Here is a 26,032-nt window from a genome sequence, read left to right as displayed (position 1 = left end):
AATATAACAGTTATCACAAATATGCATTTTTTTATCAATGATAAATTTGTCATTTGTCAGTTAGTGCCAAACATTGATTATTATTTGTATGGAACATAGTATGAACATTCTCCTTGTGTCTACCTGCAGGTCCCTTAGATGATGAGTTCACCTTTGAAACACCTGGAAAGAGAAGAAAGAGTACAGGTGAGCTATTATGAAGATATGTCACCATAGCAACCACGGATATGTTGCAATTAGTATGAGATTGTTGCCTTGACATGTTTGATGTCGTGTCCCAATGGGTGTTACGCAATGCAACTGGAGCTGAGCTCTATGTAGCAGAGCTGCTACAGCTGCTGACTGCCTCGTCCAGACTTGATGATGTGCTGGTCACGTGATACAGCTGGGATGTTGCTGAGGAGAGCATAACACAACTCACTCACTCACTCACTCACTCACTCACTCACTCACTCACTCACTCACTCACTCACTCACTCACTCACTCACTCACTCACTCACTCACTCACTCACTCACGCACCCACCCACTCACTCACTTGCGTGGTTCGATGCTCATGATGTCAATCACTGGATTGTCTGGTCCAGACTCTATTATTTACAGACCAGAGTCATATAGCTGGAAAGTTGCTGAGAGCGGTGTTAAACAAACAAACAAACAAACAAACAAAACCTTTAAAATAATATGATAATAAATATCCAGGGTTAAGATACCCATTGAACATGTTGAATAAACTGAAATATGCAGACAAATCAAATCCTAGCATATCAAATATGCAAGAAAAACTATAAATACGCTATAGAAATTAAATTAATGTGTATATTACAGCTATTAGATAAAACATTTGGAAAAGCTTGTGCGACAACCATACTGATAGATGCCAATTGAAAAGCACCTCGTGCCAAGTCAATGTACATGTTGTGTCTTAAACAGTTGCTGATTGGTGATAAAAAAAATAACGCTTTTCTCATATTGCTAAATTTTGCAGACAAAACCGGCTTCCCGTGTGTGGTTTGATGCTCATGATGTCAATCGCTGGGTTGTCTGGTTATTTACTGACCGCCGTCAAAAAGCTGGAATATTGCTGAGTGCGGCGTTACACAACAAACAAACAAACAAACAAACAAACAAACAAACAAAATGTTGAATGTGTTAGGAATGAAGATGAGCATAATACGTGTGTAGAAAGATGAGCATGAAGATTATATCTGATCATCCATATTAATAGTAATAATAACAACTGTCCTTGCTTGTTATAATGTTTAATGCTGCACTCAGCAATATCCAGCTGCCTGTAAATAATCAAAAGTGGTCCACATAATCCAGTGATTGCTATTAATATCATGTGCAATGATCCACTCCTTCAGGGGATGATCACCAAGTCGCCAGAGCTATTTGGTTGTCTCTTACGACCAGCATCGGTTGCTGGGGACATAATGGTATTTTAAATATTGGCTTAAACATGGTAAACTCCTTATAGAAGCATGCTAACGGCTCAACAAACATGACTTTGAACATCAACATCAACATCAATATGAATTCAGATTGAATTTTCAGGCTCAGCTCCCTTGGGAGTATCCTGCTATGTGTTGCACCCTAGACAGGTGGCATTTCAATGATTATTATCGCGCCCAACATATTACCATCTGACTAGACATATTACCATCTGACTAGACATATTATCATCTAACTCATCATATTACCATCTGACTAGACATATTACCATCTCACTCAACATATTACCATTTCCACGGTGAGCAACTGCTCTCATGAACATAGTTATTGATAAAATTAGAGTGAGTGAGTTGGGTTTATCACTGTTTGAACAGTATTCCAGTTATATAACAACATGTCAGCTTGAAGTGAGAGGAAGGCCCGAAGTGATGCAGGTCTTAAATGTTTACCACTTTGATGAAACCCACGAGCAACGGTATGGTGCTGATAAAACTAGAAACATAAATGTGAGAACTTGGATTCTATCCCACAATCAAAGGTTTCTGGCGTGCCCGGGGGCACGGGTGGCCCAGTCATCTAAGGTGCGGCGATTCGCTGTGCAGAGTTGCATCCCTTGGGCACAACAGAAATTATGATTGTGGGTTCGAATCCTGGTTCGCCCCGATTATGTTTCTAGGATTGTCAGCGATATGTATACCTGTGCTCGTGGTTTTCTCTGAAGTGGTAAACGCCTGATACCTCTGAGACCTGCTTTCCTCGAACATTAAGCTGACATGCCGTGATATAACTGGAATACTGTCCAAAGCAGCGTTAAACCCAACTCACTCACTCACTCACTCACTCACTCACTCACTCACTCACTCACTCACTCACTCACTCTGCCATGCCCAAGGGAAGCAACTCTGCACAGCGAAGTCACCTTAGACAACTGGGCCACCAGTGCCCCCTGAACCTTGGAATGGTAATAACATGTATTTAATTGTTTTTTCATTGACAGATTCCTCAGACTCTCAGTCATCTACAAAGAAAGATGGATTGTCCAAATCTCCAAAATCTCCACGTTCACCTCGGGTTGCAGCTAAACAGAGCCAGGAGACAGGTTAGTGCCCATGGTTAAAAAAAAGATTGATCAGTGGGTGTTGTTGTTACTAGCAGAATTGTAGATTTGTCTCATACACCTTATCCAGATATTGATTCGTGGTCCTTTTTGTGTATCTTTTTTTAAAAAGTCGATTTTTCACTTTTGCAGTAATATTAAAAAAGTTTGGCAGAATATTATAAAGTTTTGCAGTAATATTTGTAAGACTAGAATTACCTTACTGCCCATCACAAAACAAGATGATAAATCTGATTGCATCCTATTGTGACCTAGCCTAAATTAACAAGTCATGCAAATTAAACACTAACTTGTCAACAACATCAACCTCTTATTAGCCAGGTCCACATGAAATGTGGAGATTCACAGGCTAAAACAGTGAAAGTTTATGTGACTTCAGTCAGGTATGGATATCATGACAACCTTAATTGTTATAGTGTTCTGTGTCTTTGCGTTCTCACATAGAGCCTGGAATGGGTTTGCGATTCAAAGACACTTAAGAAATACGATCTTCAATGTTATTTATTGCAGGAGGAAAGGGTTCTGGTACCAAGAAGGGAAAGGGAAAAGGAAGTCAGAGGGATGAGGAAGATCTGGATCCATCCAAACCTCAGTCGCCTGGATCTTCAGGATCCGAGAAGCGGAACTTGTCCTTGGAGGCTCTGTTCCAGGTGACGGACTCCGAGCTACAGAACATGACGCGACAAGTGCCAGAGACAGAGTCCGAGACTGTCGGCGAGAGAGTTATCATTCTCACGCCGGAAAACATGGGGAACATACATTACATCATATCTGAAACTCCGGAACCTGTGCAGAATATGGTTAAGATCCCTGTGTCTGAGAAAGGGATTGAAAAATATCATTTAAAATCTGATTCCCTTGAGGAACAAGGCCTTAAGCTCGTGTACACAAAGCCTGCTTTTAATCAGATTGGTTCAGAGGAAGGAAGTTCCAATTCCAGTTCTGGAGAAGTTAAGATCAGGCCTTTAAAGGAGAAGCCTACAGCTGTTCTTGGAGAGCAGCAGTCTACGCCATCTGTGGGGCGTAAAAGGAAACATCCTCAGAAACCAGGAAGACATATCTGTTCCTATTGTGGTCGTGGTTGTGCAAAGCCAAGTGTCTTACAGAAACATATCCGTGCTCATACTGGTGAGCGTCCATATCCCTGTGTCACTTGCGGCTTCTCGTTTAAGACTAAGAGTAACTTGTATAAGCACTGCAAGTCAAGAGCTCATGCTTTGAAGGTAGGATTGAGCAATAGTGGTCCTGATGACAAGGTCAAGGACAAAGAGGACGATGTGACTGTTGCCGAAGTCATAGAGGATGTTGTTGAAGATGAATCCGAAGACTCAGAAGGGACAGAAACAGATGAAGAGGTGATTGAAGAAAAGGTGGAGGAGCCTACTCTTATTATGGAGTGTACAGAAGAGAAGGATCTCCAGCCATCTGGTTCTGAAGAAATACCATGGAGAAAACAAGCCATTCTTGCAGACATCCGACAGAAAATAGACAGGAATAAACTTATGGAGTGGAGTAAAAATCTGGAGAAACAGAAGAAACAAGAAAGCGATGCAATGCTTCAGGTTCATAGTCAGTTCCCGGTGAGAATTGCACCAAAGGACTCACCAAACCAATCGGATGGTTCCACAGGTGTGCAGATTTCAAGTTCGGTGATCGGAATCAAGCCACTTGTTGCTACTCCAACTTCAAGCCAGACTGATGCAAAACCAAAGCCATCATCCCTTCCATCACCTACTCTGGTAGCAGATAAGAATATCACTGAAGTTATAAAGGTAGAGAAAACTCCAATTGATGAGAAACCTGTGATAAGTGTACAAGAACAGACACCTGCTCAACCAAAGCAGTCAGTAGATCCTTCTCTAGTTCTCTCAGCAGAAATGGTTAGCCTACCACACCCATGTACAGAACCGGAAGCTGCAACTAAAGCTCTGAGAGATTTGGAGAACTTGAGTGAGAGGTTCCAGAATGCTGCCCATGAAGGTATTGCTCTGTCAACAGCCGTAAACAGCTTACCAGATAAGTCAGTGCAGGTGACAATCCATCTGCCAAAGTATCCACAAGGAAAGGTGAAGTCTTTCCCCAAACTTCAACGAGGCAGCACTCTGCCACAGTCAGTGTCGCCATCCTCCTCAGGAGCACCATCTGTAGGAAGATCTACATCAGTTGATTCTCGAACACTGACACCAGAGATGCTCAAGGAAAGGATCCAGCAACTTATTCAAGCAAATGCAGCTATTGTAGACATGCCCATGGCTGGTCCTCCTCGGGCAAAGTCCAAAGGTCTCACAAGGCAGTACAGTGACTTTCTGATCCACAGCTGGAAACTCAATGAACCCAATACATCAGCAGCAATGACAGGTGACGCCAGTTCAAAGATCCAAATTCCAAGCATTTCATCAGTTCCGTTACAGCCCATTCAAGGTGAGGAGGGACTTGTGCGACAAGCAACTGTTGAGGAGAAAGGGTCAGGAGATGCAGCTAGACTGACAATTGAACAAGCAGAAGAACATTCCCAGATGCGTCAGATTCAAACTCTGAGAGATGCTGTGAGGAGGAACAGTTCCTCTTCCTCTGATGGAGATGTTGTCCGAGTTCTGCCGTCAACGTCGTCAGGACAGGAGATCAAGATTCAAATCAATCTGGCCAAGATGCAGAGTGAGGCAGCACTGAAAAGCCAAAAGGAGGAGAAAACAGTAGGAATTAATGTGAAAGTTGAGTCAGATCCTAAAACTGGGAAAGCAGCTCAGATCGATCCAACTCTTCTTCAAGGCTCATTAGCATTCTCCAAGCTTGACACAAGTCAGGAGAGCAGTGTGATTAAGGACTTACTCCTGAAAGGAAAGACGTTTATGAATGCAGTAAGTGCTGATCCAAAGTCATCTCCGATGTTGACTCAGGTTGAGAAGCTGAGTACAGATGACTATGGACCCTATCTGTGTAAAGATTGTAATGTTTCTTTCAAAAAGGATCAGACTCTTCAAATACACAAGAAACTCTACTGTCCATGTAGCAAGCTTCAAGAAAATACTAGGACATCAAATCCTTTTGGGGCTGGAGCTTCAGATATAAAAGCAGAGGAATTTGCCACCATTGGCAAAGAAATAATTTCAAAGTATTTCCCCAAAACAGGCCCTGTGTTAATGAGATCGCAGTCAGCGCCAGCACCAGACATGATGACAGGTGTGGACTTCAAACATGTAAAAGCAATTCCTGAAGGGTGGTATCCAAGAAAGAAAGGAAGACCCAAAGGCTCTAAAAACAGACCTAAAGACCTACAAATGCTTGCAACAACACAAGCTTCAAAACTACTAGCTCCTGCAAGTCAGTTGACACCCACAACCCCACTCATTCCAGCATCTCCTCGAACTCCAGGTACGGCTGTGGTCACCCCCAAGACTCCAAGTATATCATCTACATCCAGTGTAGCTTCCAGCCAAGCTGCTCCGTTATTACTGGCGAGTCTTCAGGCAGGTCCTCTCATCGTTCCAGGAAGCTCCATACTAACCAACCCAACAACAACATCGTCCATCAGTTCACTGATGATTGGACAACCGATGGTGTCAGTTCAAGCAGGTGCATCGACGCAGGAGTCATGTTCTAGTAAGGCTACATCATCGTCTTTATCTCAGGCTCAGACTCCGCAGACCCCCCAGACTCCTCAAACTCCCCAAACCCCCCAGACTCCTGGGACACCTCAGACACCACAAACGCCAACATCCTCTGACCCCCAAGCTTTGTGGAAACTGAAACTGAAGGGCAAGTTGCTGATGAAAAGGTCCATGAGTGTTGAGAGAATGTTGTCCCAAGAGAAAGAAGTCACAACCCCAACTACTCCTGGAACTGTTCCTTTGAAAATCAAAATAAAACAGGGATCCTTGTGCATAGAGCCTGAACATTCAATTAGCAAGATTCCTAAACTGACTGACAATGAACATACAGGACTCTTCACCTGGCATCCTCCAGTGGTCAGCCCGAATGCTCCAAAAGCACTAGCAGGTCAAACTCTGCCCAAATTCTTTAACATGCCAAATTTGAAATTGTTAACGGAGGACACTAACAGTGTTTCGCATGACATACTAAGAGTGACAATAGGAGAGACGACGTCGTCATCTGGTAATGTAATGGTACCTGTAGCTATGGCTCAGCCTATTTTTGTTAATACTCAGATCCCCAGTGCAGTGTATGCCCAGTCCTTAGCTAGTGTCAATCTCCTTACTGGTGGTCTAGTTCAGCACGGCAGCATTAACATCCCAGGATTCCACATGACATTACCAGCAGCTCCACCAAGAAATTTCTCATGTACCCAAACCACTGCTCACCCTAGAACACCAATAGCTTCAACACCAACCATCATCATCTCCCCAGATGAAGTGAAGTGTGAGGGGACGTATCCACATGAAAAAGGTGTGAACACATCCACAACTCAGCAGCTGAAAGCCAAACTGGAAAAACAGATCTCCATTACAAAATCCGCGTCTCCATCCCCAGTGAAGACCCCCATCACTGATGTAAAACCTTTCTTGACAAGCCGTCAGCTGTCAGTGCTGACAGTTCCAGAAAGCCCAAAAGCTGTGGGTGGAAGTTCACCGACAACACCGACTAAACCCACAACACCAACAGGAAGAGAACTGCCTTCACCATCAACCAAAGCAGTTCCTCTGTACCTGTATGGCCACTCCTACCCTTCTCTTCGGGGCTCCACTCATGTGACGTTCTGCTGTGTTCAGAAGCTGCAGCCAATATATGTCCCTGTTAGCAAGAACAGGAAGATTTCTATGTATTCCAACTGGAGGGTGGCCAAACACAATCCAAATCCTCCAAATCTCTCCTCCAAGATGTTACTATCTCTCTACAAGTCCCGGTACACCAGCAACCCTGTTTACAGTGAGAGCAACTTGGCGCCACCCAATGGGGGCATCCTCACTCACAGCTCGTACTGGACGTACAAGAAGAAGAAACAGGACGTGTCCAATTTGCAGGTCAAAGAAAGTCAAGAACCCAAAGGCAGCAAGGCTGACTTAACGGAAATTATCACAAATACAGAGGAGCTGAAGGAGCCGGTGTATCGACCTCAGAGTGAGAAGCTGATGGTTAAGAAGGAACACAAGGGTCTGAGAAGGATTCAGGTCTGTAAAGGAGGCTTTAAGACGAACGAGGAGTATGTTTATGTCCGGGGCAGAGGTCGAGGCAAGTATGTTTGTGAAATTTGTGGAATTCGATGCAAGAAGCCAAGCATGTTGAAGAAGCATATTCGCACACACACAGACTTTCGACCGTATCATTGTCGGCATTGTCGGTTTTCATTCAAGACAAAAGGAAATCTGACAAAGCATATGAAATCAAAGGCCCATCAGAAGAAATGCCTGGAGATCGGAGTTGTTCCAGTGCCTATCACTGTGGACGAGTCTCAGATAGACTCTGAAGCTCTGGCTGCTCAATCTGCTGTCGCTAAAGAGGCCCGGATACGAGATGCTGCCGACATCAAGACCTACCCTCCTGGTCAGGAGGACGACGACGATGACGATGAGGAAGATGATGAGGAAGAGGACATGGAAGATGATGACGATGGTGATGATGAAGGTGATGACATGCAGAACCAGATGGTTGTGGAGGAAGAAATGGAAATCAGGTTAGAGATAATATTTCAAACTTTTTAAAAAGTATTGTATTTCTTCCCAAAGTGATAATATTGTAGATCACCAAGGCACTGAAAATCATCTGTTTCTACTATACATCATACCTTTCTCTGCTTTCCAGTTGTCAGTTAAAATACCTAGCACTTTCGTTTCTTATTCTCATCAAGATGTAGTAATTTTTTTTTCTGCACAACTGATTAATGTTTTAGCCTAAGTTTCCTCATCAAGTTTATCAACCGTATCCCCAGAAGATCTGTTTAGGGATTCTAGGGAAGAGTAAGTGCACAGTGTCCCTTGTTTGTGGTATGAGTGTCATAAAACAGCAATCACTCACTCTTAGTTAATCATTGAATGGATATGTTATCATGAAGACATTTTTACTGCTAATGATCACTTCCGTATTATGATAATCTTGAATAATACTGTCACATTATTGTATCTCCATTATTTGTAACTTGGAATAAAACAGATATATCATGTATATATCTGTCTAGCACTCTTGAGGATGGTTCTGAACAGCTCCGAGAAGGAGAGAAGGAGTCGTCTCCCCCTGTTTTTGTGGCAGTTCAGGTATCCGACAGCGACCAACCAGCCCTCATACAGATAAGACCCGGGGCCATCACTAGCAGCAGGTAGGTGCAAAGACCCGAGTCCCTCAGCTTATGCTATGTGATGGTAGGTGTGACACCATTCTCCAGTGTATCAACACGTCCCAAATACACTCCAGACTTTTCAAAAAGTAACGGTCACAAAGTTTTAGCATGCTTAGTTATCAAAATACCTATTGATATATGAGGTAAGCACACTGTGACATGACTACTTCATGGTTCTAGACGAGTCTTCCTTGGTTTGGTATAGGGATGACCAGTCAAAATTTACTACCAGGGTACCCAACCCCCTATTACCTGACCCGCTGTAGGTCTCAAGAGATAGGTACAAATGCCCAATTTGGAAACGTTTGACCGTACTCCTGTCAAAATAAATTTAGATACACATATTTATGAACCGATCTGATCATGCATGCATACACTGATGTTGACTGAAGGTATATGACTATGCAAACGTATAAAGTCGGAACAAAGGAATATGAACATTTGTCACTTATAGTGTAACCATAGAGTTTTAGATTATTTTTACCATTAAACAATATAATCACGTGACTAACCACGCGTCCGGGTAGTCCTGTGGGTACCCGGATCCTACTCACTACCCACACGACCCGAGTACCCGAGTTACCCATCCCAGCCCTAGTTTGGTTCCCGATGGGGATTCTTGGTTAGAATCGGTCTCTAGGACCTCGGGCAACAGACTGTTCACAGTTTTGCGACTGTAGACTGAGTCTATGATATGTAGAGGAAATACTTTCGCGGAACGGGGCCAAGAAAACTATGCTAGTCATAAGAGGCAACCAAATGGATAAGCTTCCGTGAAGATCCGGGGTAGAATAGGTCTTCAGCAACCCATGCATGCCATAAGAGGCAACTATGATTGTCTAGGAGGCAACTAATGGGATCGGGTGGTCAGGCTCACTGGCTTGGTTGATACATGTCATTGTATTCCAATTGTGTGCATTGAAGCTGATGATGTCGATCACTGGCTTGTCTGGTCCAGACTCTATTACTTTTCAGACCACTGTCATATAGCTGAAAATTGCTTGCTGCTGCGTTAAACAACAAACAACCAATCAAATGGATTGGATGATCAGGCTCGGTGACACGGTGGATAGTGTATCCTCGAACCCCAACGATGTGGATCGCTGCCCTGATGAAGTGCATTTTTGCTATGAACTATTAGCCTCCCTGTTCAGACTCAAACATTTACAGCGACCGTGTCAATCAACGTTCAATATCCTAGAATGTGTGTTGATGCTGACTCTCATTATGTTCCAGCCTGCCAACAGTGATGAGTCTTGCTAACAACGTCACAGTCCAGGCCACCACCTCCTCACAGTGTAAGTCACCGTCAATAATTCAAGGATGAAACATTCACAAATTTTTGTTTGTTTTTTAACTGATGGGAGAAAAGAGCCCCAAACAAGACATATATATGTGCAACAATGTCAAAGTTGAAGACGAGGACATTCTCAGCCTGTATATCATGTATATATTTGCAGAGCTCCAGATAAGCTGCGTATCTGCGTAAAATAAGCATCAGAAATGCAGAAATACGCAGTAAAAAAAAGTCCAAGCTAATCAAATACGCAACGAACATAAATCAAAAATAAAACTTGTGCGTATCATCAAAATATTGTGAAGTAACCCTGCGTATTCGATTAGCAAATCAGCAACTTATGTGGAAATTATAAACGGGCATTCTGTCAACCTTGCCAAACTCCACGATGACAGTTACATCGTGATCATTGCCATCACACTTTCTTGTGGAAGTACCGTGGTATTTTAGAGTCCTATAAAGCTCTCGAACTTACACGACACCAGTTTGCAGGGACTAGTAAAGTGTTTTTATGAATAGTGTTTTTAAATATTTGACTTAAATACCCACATGTGTAAAAACTAGTGGGTAACAGAAATTTGAATACCCAGATAGAATTACTGATACCCAATGATTTTAAAATGCATGTGTAAAATACCCACAACACCAAAAGCTTATCTGGAGCTCTGTATTTGTATATATTTATCAATACATATTGTGGTACGAATTTGCATCTTGCAATGCCAGAAGTTCAAGAACAGGTCTGAGTAAGACCCAGGTGGGGTTCCAGTATTGATCCCCAGCACATGTTTCTTGTACGAGGCAACTTAATTGATCAGGGGGACAGGAAGTGACAGATTGATTGCGTGTCATAGTACCCTGGCAACTTGGGACGATTCTCGTAATATAGATTACTGTTCTTTCTGGTCCTGACTTGATTCTTTACGGGATGTTGTTAAATAGCTGAAATATTGCTGAGTGTGGTGTCAAACAAACAAACAGACTGTGTGAGGTCATCAATGTTGTACCTGACGCTTGCTTCTTGTACTAGCTAGGGAGTGTCACTGTACTGGCTAGGGAGTGTCACTGTACTGGCTAGGGAGTGTCACTGTACTGGCTAGGGAGTGTCACTGAACTGGCTAGGGAGTGTCACTGTACTGGCTAGGGAGTGTCACTGTACTGTCTAGGGAGTGTCACTGTACTGTCTAGGGAGTGTCACTGTACTGTCTAGGGAGTGTCACTGTACTGGCTAGGGTGTGTCACTGTACTGGCTAGGGAGTGTCACTGTACTGGCTAGGGAGTGTCACTGTACTGTCTAGGGAGTGTCACTGTACTGGCTAGGGAGTGTCACTGTACTGTCTAGGGAGTGTCACTGTACTGGTTAGGGTGTGTCACTGTACTGCCTAGGGAGCGTCACTGTACTGGCTAGGGAGTGTCACTGTACTGGCTAGGGAGTGTCACTGTACTGGCTAGGGTGTGTCACTACTGGCTTGGGAGTGTCACTGTACTGGCTAGGGTGTGTAACTGTACTGGCTAGGGTGTGTAACTGTACTGGCTAGGGTGTGTCACTGTACTGCCTAGGGTGTGTCACTGTACTGGCTAGGGAGTGTCACTGTACTGGTTAGGGTGTGTCACTGTACTGCCTAGGGAGCGTCACTGTACTGGCTAGGGAGTGTCACTGTACTGGCTAGGGAGCGTCACTGTACTGGCTAGGGAGTGTCACTGTACTGGCTAGGGTGTGTAACTGTACTGGCTAGGGTGTGTCACTGTACTGCCTAGGGAGTGTCACTGTACTGGCTTGGGAGTGTCACTGTACTGGCTAGGGTGTGTCACTGTACTGGCTAGGGTGTGTCACTGTACTGCCTAGGGAGCGTCACTGTACTGGCTAGGGAGTGTCACTGTACTGGCTAGGGTGTGTCACTGTACTGGCTAGGGAGTGTCACTGTACTGGCTAGGGAGTGTCACTGTACTGGCTAGGGAGTGTCACTGTACTGGCTAGGGAGCGTCACTGTACTGTCTAGGGAGTGTCACTGTACTGGCTTGGGAGTGTCACTGTACTGGCTAGGGAGTGTCACTGTACTGGCTAGGGAGTGTCACTGTACTGGGGAGGAGTGAGCTTAACCAATATTTCACTGTTAGAAAATGCAAAATATACATAGGTTTTAAATTGTTTTTGAATACTGTCTTGCTCCATCAACATTTGATCAATCTGAGCCCCAATATCTGTTTTGCACACAACGTTCTTGGAGTACAACTCACCATGGATAGCTAGCTGCCATATTGTTGATGTGGCATTGAGCGACGCTCACCCACTAACTTCAGTAATAATGACAAAATGCTACCAAGATGTTGACAAAAATCATGTGGACCAGAAATACTTTTGAATTGACGTTATGAAACATAATTCAGATAGTTTTTCAAGATGCAAAGCTTTTTGTAAAATCCCAGCTATGCACCTTGACTTTTGATGAAATGTGATGAAAGAGCCTTGACCAACATGATTAAGACTTGTCAGTGCAGCCCAATGTTCTGTCTTCCTGGCAGTGAAGGAACTGAGTACGTCACAGAAGATTGATGCGGAGATTGCTCGGAGTCTACTGGATCTGTCGAAGAAGGCCGAGGCAGATAGCAGCGGGGTTGACGGGCAGATGTCGGGCATCCTTACACCAGACTCGCAGAAAGGTAATCCTCCAACATTGATGCCAGTCAGTTCAATGAATGAATCACTGCCAGACTTATTGAGATGATTGATTACAATGGGTTATTATTGATATTGTATTGAATTGTGTGGATCTAGAAGTTTCCTGCTTAAACTTCAGTTCATCTGCCCATGTATCTCTGATTTACTAGTAACAGTGTGTATTTTGTTTTGATTGTAAAACAAATGTGTGTGCTGTGATGTGGTTGGGAGAATTGGATTGGAAGCACGAAATTCTTTTCACAATGTATGAATACATTTCTTGATAAAAATAGATTTTCAGAGTTACAATATGAATGTGACATTTGTATAATGACATGTGTACATCATATTCATCATACATCTAAGCAGTGTCCCGTTGGCATGCCAGACACCTGTGATCGTTGGGCTGTCCTCCCACGGGAAGCTCACTCACTCACTCACTCACTCACTCACTCAGTTCCAATAGTATTTGTCAGAAACACTTCGCTTTTGGTGCGTTTTCTCTGCATTCTGACCACCAGCTGAACAGGATGCCATAATATCAGCGCTGCATGTGAGAATACAAGAAGGAATAGAGAACACCTGAAATAAACTGAGAACATAGTCACAACATCCATTATGTCTATGTAATTTCTATTTATACTCAGGAACCAGAAAATTTTGCAAATAAAAACTGTGGTAAGCACAGGTGCAAATACTTTTGGGGTATATTGAAAACTCAATGACACCTGCTAATCTTGAAATGCATCATGTCGATTTCACATCGAACATGAGGAAGTCTTGAATGTATTGATGCTGATGCTGATAAATTATGATCACATGATTGTTTGCTGAGGACATATTAATTACTGCTAATGATTAATTGTTGAATTTCACTATCTTAATGTTTTTCTGCTTTACTACTGTCGTGCCAAATTGATCGTGGTGGTACCCTGTTGTGATACCAGAGTAGAATAGGTCCACAGTACTCCATGTTTGTCTGAAGAGTCGACTAAAATAAGGTCAGGTTGATACATTGTGAAGGAGGGCTGATTGTGTGTCAAGTACCCTGACAGCGTGTGTGTGTGATCAACTAAAGGTTTTCCTTGCCCAGCTGGTATATATTTTACACTGGCATAAAATAAAATTCATTCATTTGTTGATCATCAAGTTGATCTTTTTCTACATTTTTCTACCATTTTTAAGAATTTCTGAGTCATTTGTCATACCATTTCTATGTGCAGGTGTTACAAGATTAAACTCACTTATTGGAGCCTTGATGTCAAGGACAAAGCCTCTGTCTGGTCTCAAGCCAGGGGGAGAGAACTCCCCATTGACTATAGAGGTTGCTCAAGGAGGAGAATCTGTTTTATCAGTCTCCAAGTCAGGCATTGTTGCTGTTACTCCAACAACACCTAAAGGATTTGAGGTAGGTTGACAATGGAAAACATAACATCACACAGCTTCTGACAAAGGTATCTCACATAGCATATTATAGTTTCTCATTTTAACTGTTTGACTGCTCGGACAAACTTCATTTCATTCAATAGCTTGTAAAATATCTGGGGAATCATTTGACTGCTTAGCCATTTTACATGAAAAGCAATCACAGAAAAGTTTAACTAAACCTGATCACTTTTTAAACAAAGCATATGCACTACTTCCTTCTCGTCAGCAATAGTTAATTCCACATAGGCAAATAGAGCTCTTAGATCTATTATCGTAACAAACATCCATCACTTAAATTAGGGTTATTACTGTTAAATTATGTAAATTGTTTAGATTTCTTTTTGTATGTTTACTTTTATGCATACATCTGCTAGCTCTCACGGTTTATACATGTTGCCATTGTCATTGTAGCAGGCAAGTCTCCAAGCTACAAGAGGATTACCTTTTCCCATGACATTGTTTGAGAAGGCCTCACCTTTGAAAATGGACTTTTCAAAGACCTCACCAGCTAAAGACTCTCCCAGAACTCCAAGTTTCGACATCAGTATCAAGGCACTCCCAGCCATGCAGATGAACATACCAGTCATCACAAAGCCATCACTACTGGCATTTCTGCCTGCATATGCAGCTGTGACTAAAGATCTAGCCACAAAGACTAGCACTGGACCAATCGTGGGTCAGTTCATTCGACAAGAACCAATAGTCCTGCCCAACTATAGCCACTCCTGGGGGTACAAGCTGCCCAAGACAACGGAATCTTTTCAGTTCAGTCATCCCTTCCCTGGTGTTGTCATTGGGGAAGCTCCGGTCGCATCAATATCAACCAATCCTGAAGATCCGAAGAATAAGACTGTTGTCAGTGCTGGGAATGGAAACACTTCCTTTGCAGATGCATTGAAGGTTCCAGTGGTAGTTCCTGTGACAGACACGTCCACAGTTCCAATAGTTGTGAGTGAAAGTTCCGATGAGTCAACAAATCAGGACCTCGAGCCAAACTGTTCTGACAAGGTTCCAAAAGTAACAGCGTCAGATTCTGTTGAAATGGGAGCATCAGTTCCGGAAGGTGTTGAAAAGTCTGGGGTGACTCTAGTTCCGGTTCAGGAGCTCCTCAGCCCAGTGCTCCATTCCCCATCAGTCATCAAGGAGGGAGCAATCATCCTCTGCCCTCCTGAGGCAGGGGGTGCCCCCACCCCTCAGCAACAGATCGTGTACTTCATTGGAGACTCACAGGTGCAGGTGCTCGGGGTGGAGAAAGAGGGACCTCACGCTTGTGATGTCTGCAGCAAATCGTTCCCCCAACAGCATCAGCTCACCCTGCATCGGAACATTCATTTTATGGACAAGCCCTTCCGGTGTTCTGTTTGCTCCATGTATTTCAAGAACCAGGGTATGTTGGAGAGGCATGAGAAATCTGAAAGTCACATCGCGAAACATGAACTAAGATCACAACAAGAAGCTGCAATTAAGGACGACCCTCGGCCATACAAATGCTCATTTTGCAATGTCGCTTTCCGAATCCGTGGACATTTGTCGAAACATCTCCGTTCTAAACTACATGTGACCACCCTAGAGAAGATGGACATGTTACCAGCGGGGACATTTGATAGACTGGACAAGAGTGGTGAGATTGCTAGAGTCGATACATCGGATCCTCAAAGTGTGTTGAAAATCCTTCAAGGGAAGGGTGTAGGCGAGGGCTCAGATTATGTGCATTCGCCAAGACCGTCCACATCCAAAGATACAGAGGATGAAGAAGAGGATGGGGAGGATGAAGGGGAGCTGATGATAGACGAGTCTCTGGTGGAAGATGGGAACCAAGAACGAAGGGAGAGCATGGCGAGCCCCATCAAAGACCACTTTCATCTCAATAAGGTGGCAGACTATGAGAAACACGATCAAGCCTCCAATGAACGAGTGACAGTTGAAATCAAGCAAGAACCTCTGGATATCTTTGAGATTGGACAAGGGAATTCGGATGCTCAGCGTTATGGGACAGAAACGGAATCAGAGAAATTTGCAAATGTTGAGGCGGTGAATGTGGTGACTAAAGATGGAAGGACGTCCCCAGGTGTTTCGGAGGCAGCTCACAAGTGTGGTATCTGCAGGCAGAACTTCAGGTCACTTGACCAACTGAGGGTAAGTTGTCATTACTCTACATGCAGTAAACATGTCACACCTTGTTGACATTTCTTTCGGCTTCCATTCTCAGGGATATACTGGATATGTGCCAGACAAAATTATATTTGGGATAGGTAAATTAAAGGCTCTTGTGTCTAATAATTTTTAACATGCATGCGCTACATAGTCGACAAATGTGTACTCTTCTTCTTCTTCCTTCTCTTCTTCTTCTCCTTCTTCCTCCTCTTCTTCTCCCCTTCTTCTTCCTCTTATTCTCATCCTCCTTCTTCTTCCTCCTCTTCTTCTTCTTCCTCCTCTTCTCCTTCTCCTCCTTCCTCTTCTCCTTCTTCTTCCTCCTCTTCTTCTTCTCATTCTTCTTCCTCTCCTTCTCCTTCTTCCTCTTCTTCTCCTTCTTCTTCCTCTTCTTCGTCTTCTTCTAACACAGTCTATAATCAATCTGTGTCAATTAATGTGTCATCATGACTAGTTATTTTTCAGCCACTTGGAATGCTGTTATTGATTTAAGAAATGAATTATGCTTCAGAGCTGAGAGTCAAAGTGTGTTTTACTTTCTATTCTCATTCTCCATTCTATCAGGATAAATACCCTGAACCCAATAACCTCTACAGCTTCATTCAGAAGCGACCCACCATCTCCTTCTCCCTTATCAATTACTGATCACAGAATGTCTCTCTCATACTAGTGCAAGATGATTCGATGGCTATTCTTGGTGTAGTGTCATTAAAATTGGGCAAGAAATAAAGCTATATCGGAAAATAAGTCCAGGGTTTTTATCAAAACAAAATGGAGATATTATGACTGGATAATCAATGCCGTGAGGACGGAGCAGGGACAGGGATCAACACTAGGCTTTGTCCAGGACAGTTTGCTGATTGTAATTAAAAACAAATGTCCTAACCATGCTGACATGACTAAGGGCTTCGTGATAGAAATTCAATCATTTCAGGCTGTTGTTTCTTGTAGTTAAGTTTGTAGTATGAATGTCTCAAATCTGAAATCGATATTAAGCCATCTTGATCATAGTAATAGTTGATTCAATTACTGGTCCATGTAGTGTTACCTCACATTTGCAGATATAAATGTCAGTGCCTGGGTTACTTGTATTAAGCTTTGTCCTTTGTATCTTTTTCTCATCTCCTCTTTAAACTCTTTATTATCCCCCGCCCAACAAAGTTGGCGGGGGATATAGAAACGGGCTCTGTCTGTCACGTTTCGTTTCCAGAGCATAACTCATAAACCGTTCAATATTTTTTCATCAAACTTTGCAGGTCTGTCAGGTACATGCTAAAACTGGTGCCTTTTGCTTTTTAGAAATTTTAGAAATTTTTATTTTTTACGTTTCCATGGCAACAAGATGGACTTTGGTTCAAGGATCTTCTTTTTTTACAATTTCCATGACAAGTTCCACCTCAGTTAAAAAAGGTTAGGATATAGGTTAGGTTAGGATATAGCCACTTTAGTGGCAAACTCTTGTTGTTTAGAGAAAGTAGTATTGATTTCTAAACAAATTTCCGCTTCTGTTCCATGATTTCCTGTCCTAGTGAGGTATGGACCATTGTCTATGCTATTTAAGTGAACTGTGGTGTCCTAGATATGTACCTGTAGCACTGATATTGGTATAGCTCATGGATCTAAACGTAGTGGTTTAAATATGTGTCATATATGCAATATCTACGATCCCTCGTGTAGTCATTGTGTCTGAAATACATTTATCACTGGCAATAGTAGCCATTGTTTGACTTGTGTTTAATTAATGCTGGTCCAGTGCAGTGTTCCTGTTTACCGGTAATTACCGTTAAAATTAGGCTTGGACTGGTAATTCATGTGACTGCCAGTCCCTGTACACCGGTAAACAAAGTACCTAATAAATCTTAGTTTTTTAACAAAACATCGGCAATATTCATATAAGTATATTTTTTTCGAACAAAGTCAGCTTGTCTGTTACCATCAGGGTTTCCCTTGTCTATATTTAGTGCGAGGAAATAACACAAACACTAACATTTTCTTCGAAACGAAGTCAGCTTGTTGTTACCATCAGTGTTTCCCCTTGTATAATTTTAGTGCAAGTAAATACCATTTCGCTTTACTTCGAGGTTAAATTTATATTTGTGATGACTTTGCTTCAAAATATTTATGAAAAAAGAAGAAACTTGTGACTGAACTTTGTGTGAATGACGTCAAAATCTAACGAAGTTATTTCAGAGATGACGTCATTGCATTGAACGTGAGGTTGCAAAAATTAAAACCAGGTAATTTGCATATCTTTTTTTATTTGTTGAAAGTTAGGACTGACAAAAATTGGGGGGCACTGGCAGTTTCAAAACTGTGGAACACTGTCCATTGGCCCAGTTATTTTATTTTTCTCAAGGACCAGTTGAATCAGGTCAATGTGGGCCTGCACCGCCATGTTATTTTTTAAGCATTGTTTTTCTATCTCTAATTTGAAATGAAAATTTGGCACAAACTCAAGTAACATTGACTAATATAGTAAAATTTAACTTGTAGAAGTGGCAGTGTTTAAATTGTGTGTGTATGGGGGGATGTCTGAGATCTGTGACGTTTGGTCTAATAGCATTTGAATCCAGGGCCCCCCTCAGTCTCAATGTTTAACATTACCGGTTGTCGGACGAAGACCCCGTAAAGTCAAATTCTGTTAGGCATAATAATAAATACATTTTGGTCAGGACCATGTTTAGACTTTTCTGCTTGTCAATTTGACATGTATACCTCATGACAGGTTGTGTGAGATTCTGGTATTGGTAGCTGTTGTTGGCAAAATGCAAACTAGTAATATTGCACCTAGGGAGTTATCTCCCTTCCATTGAATGACATGCAAGGGGCGACTGACAGTTGCCAAATTAACTTTGTTGTCTGCTAACTCAAACAGTGTGATGTATAGAATTGTACAGGATCTAACAAGTAGTTATTATCCTACAGTCTCAGGGTTTTATCTGGACCTACTCTGAGGCTGATATTTGGCCCCAGATCTGAAGCAAATGTAGTAAAATTCCACATTTTGAATAAAAAATGGCCCAGTTCCTCAGAATTAACAGAAATGAGAACATTAAACATGTTAAATAAAAATACAATTTTGAACAATATCATATTTTTTTTCCCAATGTGCCACCCTTGGCACTTGGTTTGAAATCCTAGATATCTCTGAGTCTTCACAGATTAACATGTATATGTGACTATTTTATACACATCCAACTATACTATGAAGTACACTGATCGCTGGGTCAGATTATCAAGACTGATTAATGAGTTATTTCGGTAATTTATGCAAATTCGGTATGTTGTCGCAGACTGATTTGTTGATGTGTGATTGTTTGTGTTGCAGTCACACTTAATCACCCATGCTGAGCTCCGCCCCTACGTGTGTGAGTACTGTGATGCCGGCTTCACCAATGCCATGGCCCTTCAGAAACACCTCCAGACCCACAGAATGGTAAGTAGTCACGACTCGGGGCATCCGGAGCTCATAGGAGGTCAATACTCTGTATATGTGAGCCACAGGACACATATACCCAGCACCTCCTGCTTGTCAGAGCTATCCCCTTGGGAACTCCAGGTTGCAATGGGTCCCCAGTAACCTGTGATTTGGTTGATTGTGTGTCATCGTACCCCGAGGGCATTCGCAGTTTTAACCACTGAATTGTTTGTGTTTGATTGTTGTTTAACGCCGCTCAGCAATATTCCAGCTATATGACGGCAGTCTGTTAATAATCTAGTCTGGACCAGACAATCCAGTAATTGATGTTTTGAGCATCGACCCATGCATTTAGGATTCACGCTTATGTGTTCTTGTTTGGTGTTGCAGTTTGAGTCGTTCACGCTGTCCCAGTCAAGGCCATACATATGTGGGCTCTGTGGTGATACTTTCGCAAAATCAGAGGAATTAAAGACCCATCATGCAACACACTCGAGGACAACATTGTTGCGACCGTCTCTGCGGGACAGTTTCATCCAGTCCCAGAAGGATACCAATTCATCGAATGGATCTCAGAAAGATGCGAACAATGACAGCAATGATGCCAGTGCTTGCAATTCAGAAGACATGGAGAATCATTCAAAGGGAGATAACTCTGATTCGGGTGCTTCACCAAAGGGAAGTAACTCATTCCAAGCTAGTGTTTCTAAAGGCGAGCACTCTACCGAAGTTGATATGACAGAACAATCTATTCCTTATAAGATGGAGTTTGAGGTTAAAGAAAATAGTGAATGTGCATCAGATGTGGTTATAGATGAAATAAAGGTTCAGAGGAAACAGATTCAGAGACAGTTTTCAGTGGACGAGAGTGACAAATCCATTTCCTCAGACCAGGAGACAAAAGAACAAACTGACTTCTTAAAAGACGATTCTGTGTCTCAAAGTATCTTGTCAGAAAAAAGAGAAAACAGATGATAGCAGTTGTATGTTTTGCAGCAAATATTTATCATATCAAAAACTAAGATCTTACCAGATAGATGTGGTATTACTAAAGGAGAGGTAAGTAAACAGTGGTGGCGACTGATGCAGTAGGTTGAGATGATGTTAAGACAAATACATGGTTATTGAAATGGTCATTGTATGTCATCGAAGCAAAGGGTTAATGTTACTGGTTACAAAATTATATTGTCTCATCATATGTACGAGTATGTTCATGCTTGTACCAACAGGATAGATCGGGAAACATTTCTAGTGCTTCAGCCAGGCCAGGCCCTTGTGGCATTCACAAAAATGTGTGGAAATTGGCACAAAGAGTAAACGCAAGTTTGTGTACATTGGCGCATGTCTTCAAAAATAATAATAATAATAATAATAATATTTAAAAAAACATATTCGATGTAATAAACGCTCTTATAAGCTCTTATAAGCACCCACGGTGATATTTTCCTAATATATTGGCTAGTGAACAATCCCAATTAGCACCCCTTCCGATTGGTCAATGTACACAACACTTATTCATTCATGTATAATACACACTTGTGTGTGGCAATTAATTAATTGCAATTAAATTCTGAAAAATTATATCTGTCGTATGTAAACATGTCAGGCTGTCAGCATAAACCACGAAATTTACGATCTTTCAACTAACGATCTTTTCACCAAAATAATATTCTAATAAGAGCCACCTATTTCTAATTTTGAGAGTGCCCTGGGCGCTTATTAGGTCGAATACAGTAATAGAAAATCTTGACTGAATATAGTTTGAAACCAGTCCTTCAAAACTGTATTGCATGTGAGACAAAAGGTTTTATTTGCTACACGGTTCCTAAGAACAAGAATGTCATCGGCCATAGCTATTCCTACGAATGTGGATCATCTATGAAATGAAACATTGTTTCACAGACAAATGAAGCATTAAGTACTGTCAATTGGTAAATTGGTTAGGATGGGAAGGCAACCATGAATTGTAAGTCACTTACATCATGCAGTTGGCACACCTTCAGATATTGGTGCACAGTTTTTTGAAAAGCAATATGTCAATTAGCACTTTAGGTTAAATCCTGGCTGGAGCATTGCGGGTTGAGGTACTGGAAAGTGAAGCAGTTTAAGATGAATACAAGCAGCTTTATAACACCTTGAACACTGTGTAACCATAGTTCCAGGTTTGACTTTGTGATAGGTTAAACTATCAGTTCTCATCAATACTTCAATTTCTTGCATACACTATGATCCGCCAATATGATGTTGGAATGTAGCATAAACTCATGAAGTAACTGTCAGTATGCATTTTTAAATGGAAAAAAAATGATAACCCCCTATTTGTTTTTTAATTCACATTACAACTAATAATCAACATGCTAAAGTGGCATGTAGGGTTGTTTGTTTTTTTTTGCTTATATCAGGCCAGACCCACCTATAATTTTGCAAAGGCAATTCATTAAAAATACTTTGTTTTGATTGAAAATGCACTTTTTGCATGTTTTTAAGCATTTTTAAAGAGAGGTTATTTCATCTCAGATTATTTAAAATATTTAATATTTCTCGGCCTCCCTCTTTTCATGTTGAGCAAGAAATTCCATAACATAAGAAACTGAATTGGTCTGGCCTAAGTTTAATATTCAAACATTCCATGGACTTGTGTCTCCTGCTGAGAGGTGCTCAGGCCCATAAAGAACATGTGTGTTTCGTATTTCAGCCCATCCAAAAATGGGGTAGGTAGGTCATGGTTTCGTCTCTTACTTTTATAGTTTTGGTGTGTCAGTGGAAGCCTGCTTGCTATTGGCAGTTAGGTGTTGCCATTTTGAAGATAATCACTGGTTTATTGCAAAGCCCAACGAAGGCATGCTAGCAGCATGAAATATCGGAATGCTATGGGACTCCTTTAGGAAAAAACAAGTTGAAACGTTTAGAGATGGGGGCTTCAGATGAGGGTTGGTTGGAAAGCAGAAACACACATATTTCTTTGTTTTTCTCTAATGAGTAGCATGATAGAAATCCAATACACAGACCATCATTTGACCAGGACTTGGTTGCCTGCTATCTGCAGCACACACTGAATGTGTATTATTGAAAGTAGTTAGAAAGGTTTTTCTGATTGGGGAATAACTTGTCCCTCTTCTTGTCAAACTCTATGACTTGGAAAAATGTTGACACTGTTGACCACTGTTTCATCTGCTTCAAGACCATCATAGCTTACCTATGAATTGACTGACAACAGCTTCAGCATTGGGCTGGTGGGGTAGCTTAAGTGACAGCTTGTCCAAATGATGAGGATGTTCAGTTTCCTCACCTGGGTACAATGTGTGAAGCCTCTTTGGGTGTCCCTTGCTGTGATATGGCTGGAATATTGCTGAAAATATAAACCATCTCACTCACTCACTCACTCACTCACTCATTAAAGTGGATGGTGATGATTGTTTCTTCAGCTGGGCTAAACTGATTTTCTTCTTTAATTGATTTTTTATTTTAAAATTTGTTCATGCCCATTCAAAAGTATTGTTTGAAATAAGGACTGCATGTAAAATATTTAACCTTGCAGTTCTGACGATTGGATGATTATGACTAGATTAAGATATTCACAAAGAACTATGAATAGATAATTTATAAGTGTCTGAAGGTACCACTGTATAAATGTATGATGTTTATAATTATGTTTTCGAACTTGACTGTATCAGTCACATGTTGAAGATATTTATATCTTTGTGTACAAATTTGTTAATGGAAGCATGTTGACTCATGAATCAGCTGTACAATTTATCATATTGTTGATGTTCTTGTTTTCGTGGGCTAGCATGCTGAGTGAGGTCATGAATGAGGTGTTTGACTGAGGTATGAACTCAATAGAGTGTTTATGTATATATGGTTGAGTGGTGTATCTGAATTGTCTCAGTGTGATTTCAAAACATTTGTCGTTCCCATGGTAACAGTTTAGAGATAAAATTTCACCGCACGAGGTAGAACCGATTTCATTCTGTTTTTACCCTTTCCACTTTGACGTAGGAGTTCTGAAACTGAGATCTGGTACCAGGAAAATAAGACACAGAAATCTGTGGCGAAGAGTTTGGTTTGTGATAGGATTACCCATGATGTGACTTTCCCCTTTCCTCTTTGACGTAGGAGTTCTGAAACTGAGATCTGGTACCAGGAAAATAAGACACAGAAATAGGGGCGAAGAGTTTGGATTGTGAAAGGAGTTTTCTGAATTTTGATGGCATTCTTCCTGGATATAATCACATGGGTACTTAGTAGGTTTCTGAAGACACATATCCAGATGATGTAAACAGTATTCTTGAGGATGGTGAAGGGCCACAGGTTTTGGAGGATGGAAGGTTTTGGAAGAGTATAAAAATACCCAATTAAACCTTGCCCTAGGTACCCGTTTTCTTGTTCAACACAAAGCAAATTATATCTTATGCAGCTGTTTTTTGGCTTGGAAAAATTATGTCCATTATGATAGGTGATTTAAGACACCTTAATTATCTAGCATAAACCGATTACTCTTAATCCACTGTGTCTCAGCCTCAAACTGGGAATGTATAGCAATGCCTGGACAATGACTGACACAACAGAACGAGGGGGCTATATTACACACTTGGGAACTTCTACTCTGGATTTCTGTGTTGGATGACATGTAACAGCATTGTTGAAAATCCACATGGCGTTTGACGTAGAATAACAGGGATTTATCTAGGCTTTCAAACTAAGTGGCAGGCAAATGAGAAAACTTGTTATTTTGTTCAGAATTGGGATTTTTCAATAGCATTTGATTAAGTTCACATTCATTTTAACATTGGATTCAATGCAATAATGTTAAACTAAGCATAGAAGCTTCTTCTATATTGGCCGTGCTAACAGTGAAATACAGGTCACCTCTACAAATACATGACATTAATAACAACAAGAGCATGAATTAGGAAATGTTTAATTCCAATTTGGGAATTGTTACTGACATTTGCTGCAAAATTGCAGCCAAATATGGGCCTCTAGGCTGGTCTCGATACATCCCTTAATAACATGTGATCTGTAAAATGGATAAAAACAAGAATCTATTCTGTATTTCAAATATCCATAAATATTTAAGTAAATCAGTTTTCTGAGAAAGAAATACAAAGTGACATCATGGTGTGATTGTGAGGTATTTCAAACTGACGTTTCTAATTTTAAAAGTAAGAAAGGGCAAGATGATGAATGAGAAATGTCATGTTTCATTTTAGGAATAGATACTAAACCTAAATAACAATGTCGATATGACATTTCTTACACCAAGGTCAAGGTCATGTTGAGCACTTGATGTTGTGGAGTCTCTGCTTTTCACCTGTAGTCATGTCTCTCTCAATTCCCTTGTACTTCAACTGCCACACCCTCCTCATTACGTTACTCCCGTGTACACACGCACAGTCACTTCAGTTATTGAGGCTATGTTTACATATAACGGTTACAATAGACGCTAGACAACAAATTGATGACATGTTCTTTGTTTCTTTATTCTTTACTCATGAACATATGTCAATATTTAATCACTTTAGGAACTGCCTTGCTAAAATATGGATGGCAGAAAATTGTTTTGGATCCACCTCAGTATGGCCTTCCTAATGTTCATTGTGACAACTTTTCCTCTTGTGGGTGAACCCTCTCCCAGCCAATCAGAGGACTTCCCAACCTCATTATCAATTTGACAAGTTTTCTTCTTGTGGGCGAGTCAGGCTCGCTGACTTGGTTGATGCATGTCATCAATCCCAATTGCGTAGATCGATGCTCATGTCAGTCACTGGATTGTCTGGTCCAGACTCGATTATTTACAGACCGCCATCATATAGCTGGAATATTGCTGAGTGCGGCGTTAAACAACAAACCAACCAACCAACCAATCTTGTGAGCGAACACTCCCCCAGCCAATCAGAGGACTTCCCAACCTCATTATCATTTTGACAACTTTTCCTCTTGTGGGCGAACACTCTCCCAGCCAATCAGAAGACTTAACAACCTCATTATCATTTTGGTAACTTTAGATTCGCATTATTGTAACTATAGGCTGATCGCTCAATCCTACTCATTGTAATACCATGTAAAATGTAAACCATCTTGGTAGTTTTAAGTAACATCGCAATTTCAAGGTAATTATGACTGTCCTGTTTCAGGAGACAAAACGATGTTGTTTATCTTATGGGACATATAGAGGTACACTGAACACCCCTCAATAGGGATAGGAGCTCCCGGTGA

General features: G+C 41.5%; 1 protein-coding gene across 2 annotated transcripts in view; it reads left to right on the top strand.

Moving 5' to 3' along the window:
- The window catches only part of LOC139475835 (transcription factor HIVEP3-like), a 43,054-nt gene extending 17,487 nt beyond the window's left edge, over positions 1-25,567 (top strand). Inside the window, exons 2-11 of one of the 2 annotated variants that reach the window (XM_071259047.1) lie at positions 130-186; positions 2,452-2,553; positions 3,082-8,200; positions 8,702-8,839; positions 10,097-10,158; positions 12,681-12,818; positions 14,040-14,224; positions 14,659-16,380; positions 19,724-19,831; positions 20,204-25,567. In XM_071259047.1, the coding sequence (XP_071115148.1) occupies positions 130-186; positions 2,452-2,553; positions 3,082-8,200; positions 8,702-8,839; positions 10,097-10,158; positions 12,681-12,818; positions 14,040-14,224; positions 14,659-16,380; positions 19,724-19,831; positions 20,204-20,788 (8,216 nt within the window). In that variant the 3' untranslated portion in view covers positions 20,789-25,567. Of the gene's footprint in view, positions 1-129; positions 187-2,451; positions 2,554-3,081; positions 8,201-8,701; positions 8,840-10,096; positions 10,159-12,680; positions 12,819-14,039; positions 14,225-14,655; positions 16,381-19,723; positions 19,832-20,203 lie in introns of both variants that reach the window. The other variant, XM_071259039.1, reaches the window with a different exon arrangement.
- Positions 25,568-26,032: the final 465 nt, after the last annotated feature.

The sequence above is a fragment of the Haliotis cracherodii genome, unplaced genomic scaffold, assembly GCF_022045235.1.
Source record: "Haliotis cracherodii isolate W230 unplaced genomic scaffold, xgHalCrac1.p SCAF_1, whole genome shotgun sequence".
NCBI classification, from domain to species: Eukaryota; Metazoa; Mollusca; class Gastropoda; order Lepetellida; family Haliotidae; genus Haliotis; species Haliotis cracherodii.
Note: the sequence above shows the minus strand (reverse complement) of the source record. Positions and strands in the feature narration are given on the sequence as shown.